The 10,988-nt window shown below is 33.8% G+C and overlaps 1 protein-coding gene across 1 annotated transcript; it reads right to left on the bottom strand.

The window, feature by feature from the left end:
• Nucleotides 1-5,396: 5,396 nt before the first annotated feature.
• On the bottom strand, nt 5,397-6,077 carry LOC148788630 (putative disease resistance protein At1g50180). The gene has a single exon (XM_088878066.1). It carries the CDS (start codon nt 6,075-6,077, stop codon nt 5,397-5,399), a length of 681 nt encoding a protein of 226 aa, XP_088734192.1.
• Nucleotides 6,078-10,988: the final 4,911 nt, after the last annotated feature.

The following is a 10,988-nucleotide window of genomic DNA, read 5'->3' as shown; positions in this document are numbered from 1 at the left end:
TTCCACTGGTATTATGTGGTGTGCAGTTTGTATGGAAGACACACATTCATTCTACCTGCAGAACGGTACGAAGGTGTGGTGCTTTGACTGCTACAGACAGTTCCTGCCCCTAGACCATCCGTTCCGTAGGAATAAGAAAGCATTCACAAGGAATCGAGTAGAAAGGAATGTTGCACAGTCAAGATTAATGGGAGAAGATCCGCAAATGGGTTGAAGAGTTTAGCCCTGTGGTTGAAGTTTCGTTGTCACTCCCGGACGGGAACAGTAGCGAGCATAAGTGGACAAAGAAAAATATCTTCTGGGAGCTCGAGTACTGGTCGGTACATCTAATACGACATAATCCTGATGTCATGCACATTGAGAAGAACGTGTTTGACAATATATTCAATACCGTTATGGATATAAAAAAAACAACGAAGGATACTCTGAATACATGGAAGGACCTGAAGATCATATGTGATTGACCGGAGCTTGAGTTGGATGAAAAGAGGCTGAACGTGATGCCCAAAGCTGTATATAACCTGACTCTCGATGGACCGACATTGCATTTCAAGAGATTGAGACAATACCTACTCCATAAGTTGTGACGGACAATTAGTCGTTCAGCTTTCTATTGCTAATCAACAAGGAGCAGGTACATATTGATCGAGGAACAATAAACTGATGACGAGTTTAACGAGGATAGCTTTGATGAGGATTACGAGAAGACAATAATTATGATTGACATTTACCATTTTCTGTATCAAGTGTCTCTGTATTTTGCCAATAGAAATTAGTATAAATTAAACAATTACCGATAATAATTTAGAAAAATAGTTTTCCAGCTAATTTAGAAGTATAACTTGCAAACTATTTTGTTCATATCAATAAATTTTTTTTAAAAACAAAACACAATTTTTTTCTTTTTAGGAATGGTTAAAGAATTAGAAAGTCGATCCAGAGCCCGTTCCAATTTTGAACCGATATTAATAAAATAAACCGTTAAATATATTACAATTTTCCAAATAAAAAAGAGGAAAAATTAAAATAGAGGAACGGTCTATTTATTTTGACCGTTTCAAAATAAGTTCAAACAAATTTAATTTCGCGCCAAAAGAAAACTAGAGGAAAACTCAAACCTAGGAATGGTTATTTAATATTTGACCGTTGCAAAATATGAAATTAAGTAAAATCATTCGTATAAAATATTTATTTCTAAAATGATTAAACTGTCCCTAAATATTCCATAGATTGCTCGTTCACTTCCGAATTATAATGTCTCAACATCTGGGACAGTTTCATCATAACCTCGTTGATTGTGTATCAAATACGATATCTTGGTATCCGTTTAACAAAAATTTCAAAAACTTCATCGAATGTAGTATTTTGTCGATTTTATACTATCCAACGGCTTGATAAAAATTTTATCAGTCTGATTAGACGATGCAATAGAACAGTATAAGATTTCACTTACATGTACATAAGAGTAACAATCTTATATATACAAATATACTTGATCTTCTGAACATGTATCAATTTAATTTATAGCATTATATGTTTCCAATAACCTTAATTCATTCTGCAATTATAGAATGTTTGTGTAATTTTTCAAAATTAATTGTATAGTTGTGTAATTGATGCAAGTATTGTTAAATTTAAGTGCAATTTACTCATGTAACATAATTTTTGCAATTCTTATGTGTATTATATCATATTGTTTTTTTTTTTTTGTGAAATTTATTGTATACTTGTGCAATTTATTTTATAAATATGCTACTATTTACATCTTAATGTAAGTAACCAAAAAAATTAGACAAATATATAATCTCAATAGTAACATTATTTAAATAATAAAAAGTATTGGACCAATATTTTCAAATAATATAATTTTTACATCATAATCTAAATAATCACAAAAATTAGACCAATAGTTAATCCCAATAATAGTATTATTTAAATAATAATGTAAATAACAAAAAAATTAGATCAATATTTTCAATAATAAAAATTTTAAGAAGTAATGTAAACAATCAAAAAAATTACACCAATATTCCTAATAATAATGTTTTTACATAATAATGTCAATAGTAAAAATATTAGACCAATTTTTCAATAATAACATTTACATAATAATATCAATAATCACAAAATTAGACCAATAATCCCTATAATAATATTATTAACAAAGTAATATCAACAATAACAATATCAAGGTAATATTTCAAATTAAAATACAATTACATAATCATTAAAAATAGAAAAAAATTGAGGACAATATTTTCAATAATTAATAATTATTTAAAAATGTATAGTTTTTTGGTAACTGCGTACAAACAAATCACGCATGCCTTTCTTGTTAGCCCATTCATTGAATTTTGCCCGTAGAACTTGTTATGTTTATCCATCTTCATCTGTCAACAAAATATAATGTTAATAGATTAAAATGTATAAATGTAACGAATACTACAATAATAAGTTCATGTGATAGGGTAAACAAGCTTAAATCAATACTTGGCCCGTTTGTATATATGCAGAAGAGAATTATACATTTTAAATAATTAATGAGTACAATAATCATAACTTCATGATAATATTTTCGATGTGTAAGAATTAGAATATGCTTTTTTATTTAAATATTAATGTCAATAACCGTAAAATTTAGACTAATACTTCTGAATAATTTGTTTAGATCTTGTTTAGTGGTATGCCTCCTATACCACATGGTCGTGGTCATGCCCCGCCACTTCTACCATTTTCGTGGGATGCTTCCCAATTTGGGAAGCAGTTCTTCAACCACCCACACCACCTGACACGACTGCACCGTACCCCGCCTCGCAGACTCCAGATGACGCTGAAGCATCTGGAGCTGGACCGGCAGCGGAAGAGAGGATATAGCAGTCTGTCACCCCGGCGGTTGCTCCACCACTACCATCAGCGCGCCCAGTACATCAGCCTAGATGACGCGAGGTAAATTTGTTTAACAATTTTTTTTAGAATTATTTTAGATTAAAAATGTCTAATATAGCATGTAATTTTAAATCTGACCGTCACTTTCACGCGTGCATCAATGCAGTCGTGACGGGGACATTTTCCCCACCTGTTGCCACATCTGAGGTAGGTGCCGCCAGAGTAACAGCGTTTCTGGTTTGACAGCGCAAAGGTAATTAATTTTAAATTAATTTTGTTTTATCTAATAATCTAATTATTTAATGAATTTTACTAATGTTTTATTTAATTTTATTATTGTAGATGACCTACTGGTGGGACTGTGATGATGAATTAATGTTCTTGGTTTTCAATATGTTGGCCGATAAGTGAATCTGGAAGATATTTTCTATCACCCTGTCCAGCCTCGTCAGGCCACTCTAGCTGGCCAACAAGATTTGGCACCAGCTCCAGACGTACTGGGCCAACGTGGACTTCCAGCGGGAGTCCTCAAAGAATAAGGCAACTGGGCGGCGAACTCTACGGTGTCCTCAATTGTGTATCAGGGAGAGGGGGTCGTCCTCTATCGGCATGCACAAGAGGAAGTTGGTAAGTAAATAATATTTAAATGCTTTACCATTATTTTATAAACAAGATGCTAAATGTTTTTCTTCTACATGAGGCAAAGGTCGGTCGCCCCCCAAGCAGATGGAATTATTGGAGATATGCTACAAGAAAAAAGTAGACGGTGGCTGGAGTGGGCCGAGGGCGTTGGAGGTGGCAGTAATAGATACATTATTAATATTATTTTCTTAAAAAAATAATTCTTGCTTAAAAGTGTTTATAATTTTGTTTGTTTTGCAGGAGACGTTCCAGAAGCTACTAGAGGTAGTCAGCCTTAGAGGGGTGGATATTCCAGAAGCTGCTTTATTTTTTGCAATATCCAACCCTCTAGTCTTTGTTATTCTTTTAGCTTTTTTAAGTGTCTATTATACATATGTATATATATATATATAGGAATTAATGGATTCAAATGTGTCAATTGATTTTTCTTTTGAAAATATTTGAAAGTAATATGTTCTGTGGTGGCAAAGAACCAAATAAATTGGTGAAAAAAATTCTTACACACATTAGTTTATGTGTATAACTTTAATATAATTGCAATTCAATTTCAAACATAAATTACTAGACTGCAGTTCATCAATGAAATCCAGTCCTCAAAGTGTAATACATGACATTAGTCTGTACCTATCTTTATATACCAAACCATTAATTACATCTTTCAGATTAAAACACACCTACCACATATATTTCGCTCTAATATCCAGCCTTTGAAACCAAATTCCAAACCGGTAGTTAAAAGTATTGCCAAATTTTAATAAACACAAAATGATTGAACTTGCAAGAAAGGTATACATGATTAATTTTTCAGTTTTGAGTATCAATTTTAACTTCATCACTACTTTAAGTTTTTCAATTTTAGTCAGAAACTGTAGTTGTATACAAAGAAGTAAAGACAAATGGTTGATTACAATACAACAATATGTACAGATTGATGAACTCTTTAATTAATTTTCATAAATGTTGTCTCATTCTTTTTTTTTTGCTTTTTCTGGACCAGTTAATATAGAAAATAATTCATTGTATTGTATTCATAGATAGAATCAATATATACATTTCTTTCCAAAAATGCTTTTTGTCTTATTATTACAATAATATTATGTAACGACAAACCAACAAAGAAAAAATTAATAGGAAAATATTATGACAAAAAGACAGGACGTAACTTTCGAGGCTTCTGCTACCCCCTATCGAGATTTGTTGTTTGAAACACTCGCACATACACACACAACATTTACTCACACTCTCTCAGTCAACCACTCACACTTAAGATTTTCTCACGCCTTTTCTCCCTCAACACACTCACTGCAGAACACTGTTCAAGTCCATAAAGTACTACGCTCAGAGAGCTCTAGGGACGTTACATCTGATTCCTTCGTTAGCCAAGAAATGGCGAAAAACTCTAGAAATGTAAGATGAATTCTATCCAGGCAACTGCATTATTCCTTTTCTCAAACATTTGATTCTTTCTTTCTCCTTCTTTAATTCTTCTTTTTGAATCAATTTGTTAATTCCTCATCGTTATAATTTGCCAACAAAATACTTCAAGAACGTACACTAAAGATTTTGGCCGGATTATTTCATCCGACCCAAATTCAAATTCATCTTGTGAAATTTCGGTGATGTGCTATCGTCAGATCCCATCTCTTGTGCTCTTCATGCAAGATTAATGGAGCCTCAGGTACAGATTTAATTATTTGTCTTTTTGTTTCTTCAATTTGTTTTTAATTAATTTCTTTTCTTGTCAAAGTTTAAAAAAGTAAATATTTAATTTTTGAATATATTAAGAATTTTTTTTCCATAATTAGGGTTCAACAAGAAATTCAACATTATCTTCACAATCAATAAAATAAAACAAGAAATTTTACAAACTAACCTTGTGAATAGTTGTTTGGGAGTGCTATCTTTTGAAGGAGCTCCCATCCTTCATCTTCATCCAAACACTTCATATTGTGGATGTATCCTGTGGAAGCAATATTTTGATTTCTGGTTGTGAGCAAAACTTTGCTATCTGCCTCTCCAATGGGAAAAGCGTGCCTTAAGCAATTCCAGTGATCAACTTCCCAAACGTCATCCAAAACTAGGAGACATTTTCTGTCTCTTTGTACTTGGTACAACTTTCTGATCAATGTATCTTCGTCTTGCTCCTCACTTTCATTGGGAAGAAGTTGTTTTAATAGTCGTTGGAATATAGTGTTGGGTTGAAATTGTTGGCTTACACAAATCCAAGCACGATATTTGAAGCACCGCTGCACGGCCTCCCCATTGTAAATTTTAGTAGCAAGAGTGGTCTTTCCCAAGCCTCCCATGCCACATATGGAAATCACTCCATTTGAATTGTCATCAGTTGTCAGAACTGATTCTAACTGTTTAATATCCTCTTTCATTCCTACAAAATACTTTTCAACCTCATGCCCATACGTTCTTCTTGACCAATCATTATCATCTACCAATCTTGATGAGTTGTCTCCTACACTCATGGACTCTGACTGTTTGGTGAGGTCGGACATACGAGACTTGATATCTTTAACGTCTTCTCCGATTTGGTGCATTCTCAACCACTCGTTCAATATACAAGTGAGTCGAAAACACTAATTTTGATACCTTATATTTAGCACAAAACGGGGGATGAAGAGAAAGTGCAATAGCAGTGGTGATGGCTCAAACCAAACCTGATTGTGCCTATTTTCTTTTCTTTCTTTTTAAATGAAGATGAGATACTTTTTTCAACAAATTTAAATAATTTATGATTTTATTTTAAATAAATAAATCATAAATTAAACCAAAAAAATAATCAAAACTACAAAAAAAAAGTAGCTAAGACCGCATAAAGAACTTAATAACAATTGAACCAACTAGCTACAAATAATAAACTTAAATAATGGCAAGCCCAAAAAAAATTTAAAATACATTTTAAAAAAAATAACAATGAGTTTTAGTGAATTGTTGTACTAATATAGAAGTATAAGAATAAAGGTAAAACATTTTAGAGTTTCCAAAGTATATAAAATATAGAATAGTTAAGCTACAAGAATAAAATAAAACTTCTATGTCATATATTATTAAAAAAAAAGAAGTGGCTCGATTAGGCCAGCCCGGTAACTTGACCCAGGGTTACGAGGTCCTAGGTCATTGGGCTGGGCCTATCCCAAGTATTGATACTTGGAATCAGCCTTGGTTTGGCCTGGATTGTACCAACCAACTCTTTTTGAATGGGCCAATCAGATCCTAGGTTGAGTCCCTCTTGATCCCGACTCTTTAGGCATCTTGATCACCCACTAGAAACCATGTGTTTAGTCCATGACCATTGAATTAGCATTAGTTTGGTGGATGTTTCTCAATTACAAGATATAATGTGAAATTCCTATGACAAATAAAACTAAAATAATAGTAATTCTTTATTTTTGGGTCGCAAGCTAAGTTTATATATCCAAATCATTTGAAGATTAGAAATCCGTTTGCTATTATGATTTATTGATTCCTAGTACTGAAGTAATCTTTATCTCATCTTATTAATTTTTATTCTAATATTTAGTTATTTTCTTGGTAATTTTTTATTTGCTCTTTAATCTACATATAACACTTTGTTTGTAGATTTTTTGACCATTCCTAAATAGAAAAAAAAATGTGTTTTGTTTTTTTAAAAAAAATATTGGTATGGACAAATAGTTTGAAAGTTGTACTTCTAAATTAGCTGGTAAACTATTTTTATAAATTATTATCGGTAATTTTTTAATTTATACTAATTTCTATCGGCAAAATACACAGACACTTAATATAGAAAATGCTAAATGTCAATCAGAATTTTTGTCTTCTTCAGTCTCGTAATCAAAGCTATCGTCGTCAGACTCGTCATAAGATTAACAGTTCTCCGATTGGGATGTACCTGCTCCTTGTTGATTAGCAACATAAAGCTCAACGACTAATTGTATACCATTTGGGTTATGCAGGTTATAATTATGGTTGTCCGTCGGAACTTGGAGGTATTCTCTCAACTTCTTGAAACGCAATGTCGGTCCATCGAGAGTCAGGGTGTATATGGCTTTAGGCATCACATTCATCCTCCTTTTGTCCAGCTCAAGCTTCTGTTAGTTACATATGACTTCAGGTCCTTCCATGTATTCAGAGTATCCTTCATTGTTCATTTTATATCCATCACGGTATTGAATATAATGTCAAGCATGTTTTATCAATGTGCATGACAGCAAGATTGCATCATATCAGATGCATCAACCAGTAGTCGAGCTCCCAAAAGATGTTTTTCTTTGTCCACTTATACTCGCTACCTTACCCGTCCGCAAGTGACAACGACACTTCAACCGCAGGGCTAAACTCTCCAACCCATTTGCGGATCTGGTCTCCCATCAATCTTGGTTGTGCAACATTCCTTTCTACTCGGTTCTTATTGAATGCTCTCTTGTTCCTACGGTTTGGATGGTCTAGAGGGAAGAACTGTCTGTAATAGTCAAAGCAGCATGACTTTTTACTGTTCTGTAGGTAGAATGAATGTGCGTCTTTCATACAAACTGGACACCGCATAGCACCAGTGGAACTCCATGCAGTGGCCAATCTATAAGCGGGTAGGTCGTTCACAGTCCACATCAACATGGCGTGCATTGCGAATAACTCGCTTCTCAGTGTCGCACGTTAGTACACCTACATGCCGCAAAGTCTGCAAATCCTCGATCAAAGGCTCTAGATAAACATTAATGAAACGTTTAGGATTGGAAGGATCGAGGATCACCAATATCACCTCAGCACTCATGCACATTCCCAGTGGGGATTGTATGGTTTAAGTATAATGGGGCGACATGAGTACGTACGACCGTACTGCCCGTGCGGTGCGCGCCCATCCATCCACAAACTCAATATAACATTACGGGGCTCTACTACAAAATGAGGATATGTTCGATCAAAATGCCTCTATGTATCTGCATCAGACGGATTGAATACGGATCCCTCTTTCGTTAGATTATTAGCATGCCACGTCATTTGCTCGTCAATCGCTTCTGAAGCATACAACCTTTGTAGGCGAGGGGTAATCGGCAGGTACCTAAGGCTAGTATACGCTGTCCTTTTGCGATTAGGATTTCGCGCCCTGGTTGACTTGTACCTAGCTTCTCCACAAAACATGCAATAGTCAAGGATCACCTTCCAGTATAACATGCAACCATTTTTACACACATCAATCTTCCAATAGGTAAACCTAAGTTTCTTATCAATTTCTTCGTAGTATAGTAATCCTGGGACAAGGTGTGGTTGCGTTACTATATGATCAACCCACTGGGATATTTGGTCACATATATGCTGAGAAAATGGCCAACGACCTTGATATTCACCAACTCAGCAACAATCTTCAATTGAGATTGGGTGCAACCGTTCCCCAATGGCTGCTCTGCTGCATGCACTACATCGTGAAACTGATTTGCCAGCCCAGACACATAATCGTACCACCTACCGTAATATGAACTAGCTCCTACATTAGTAGGATACGACCTCGTAGCATTATCAGGCACACTATCCCGGTTATACTTAGAAGACCAGACAGCCAGCCTGGCGACATAAAAAACCATCCTCTATGCCGAATTATCTGCACTGCATCACCCCAAGGCGTACTGGTACCCTCCATTATATTAGAAATGGGAGTTTGCTCCTCCTGCAATGGGGCCGCGGTGACGGCCTCAAAATACTCCTACACCCTCTCCTCGCCTCAAAAGCTTTTGAAAAGGCAAAAGATCTTCGAATTTAAAATTTCTTTTTTAATTATGTATGTTGACAAAATAATAGGAAAATAATAACGAGAAAATTTACTGGCTATAAATCAATTAAAGTGCAAGCAATGATCTCCAACACTTCATTATCCATTTTATTTGGATTTTCATTGCCCGGATCTGATAGAATGCCTATTAAGATAAGAACATATAACAAAGATAAGAGTTAAAAACATGAATGTTTAGGAAGTCTTAATATGCATCCTGACAAAATGACATAATAGTTCATTCATTTTTTATAATCTTCTATAGTTGAAAAGTTATAAAATAAAACATATCCACATAAATTTTGATCAAAGATAAAATGAATTTATAGATTTTGAATTAACTTGATCCAACACTAGATCACTCCTCGGACAACTATAGAGTATAAAAGCCGCAACCTCCTTTAAAGAGCGGAAGTTTTCAGAAACTCTATCATGAATATAGTACTATTGCATGAAAATTTGGTTGAAAAATGTTAGTTATATTATATTATTTTTGCATAACTCAGAAATTTAAAGATTATTTAGGTAAAGTATTAAATAATTACTACCTTATCAGTAGCATTTGAGGCTCCTCTAATCGTTCCTGTAGGGGTAACTTGGATCTTGGTTGGATTTTTATTGTCTCAATAATTTTCAGTAGAGGGTCCACGTCTTGTTGGAGAGGCACTTTCTTCACCCTTACGTCCAACTTGTCTTCAATTTCTTGTACAATTACGTAATACATGTCCATTTCCCCTACTTCAACCTGCCATACATATATAAGTTAGTAGAATAAATGAGTTTAGATTTTTCTCACTATTCTAAGTTGAGGATATGGATGAATTAACTATCTTTGATTTGCTTTTTTTCATAATGTTGATACTTTTTCTTCTTTGTATTCACCAATGAAATAACCAATTTTATTGGAAAATGTCACGTGCATATTATGTGCATGGCAACTGTAACTAGGGAAAATTTTCAGAGACAAATGTCCGCAATGTGCTGCCTTTTTTTTTTTTCTTAAACTATTATCCTTCGTTGCTAGAATAAATTTTAAGTGGACCAAAAGTGTTACCTTCCATTCTTATAGAACGAAAATTACAATTTTTCCAAGAAAAAAAGAAGTTGAGTTCATTGAACTATTAATTTGTATTAATGTTGTAACAAGCTGTCAATATCTTTTAAATTATGCTAGTTATTCGTCGTGGCACGTCATTCTTGCGTGCATATAAAAATAATTTTTCATATTTTAAAATATATGATATATAATTAAGAACAAAATATATAAACCAACAAATCACATTTCAAAAAAAAAAAACTTAAGGTATTATCGACACAATAAAAAAAGTTAGTGTAGTAGTATTAAAATGATGCATAATCAATTTTGTAAACAAAAAAATAGGAGTAATTAAAATTAATTTTTAAATCAATTTAACTAGGGGTGCAATTGCGATATTCAAAAATTGGTGCGATGGTGTCATTAACTGCCTTTTGTGAGTATAGATGGCATTTTTTTTCCAAATACTAGCTATTATAGCACGTCTTTCCTGTAGGAGTAGGGCTTATTTGTCTCTATGGAGGAAAGCTCGTGTGCCTCCATGGATTAAGGCTTAATGGTTGTCTACTCAAGTTTAGGGCTTTATTTTTCTAAAAGAAAATGTTAATAATGGAGATATATCTATTATGAACAGAAGTTGTGTGCTTGCACGGAGCAAAATATGTGTGC

This window comes from Sesamum indicum, linkage group LG3, assembly GCF_026168435.1.
Source record: "Sesamum indicum cultivar Baizhima isolate 11 linkage group LG3, ASM2616843v1, whole genome shotgun sequence".
Classification (NCBI taxonomy): domain Eukaryota; kingdom Viridiplantae; phylum Streptophyta; class Magnoliopsida; order Lamiales; family Pedaliaceae; genus Sesamum; species Sesamum indicum.
Note: the sequence above shows the minus strand (reverse complement) of the source record. Positions and strands in the feature narration are given on the sequence as shown.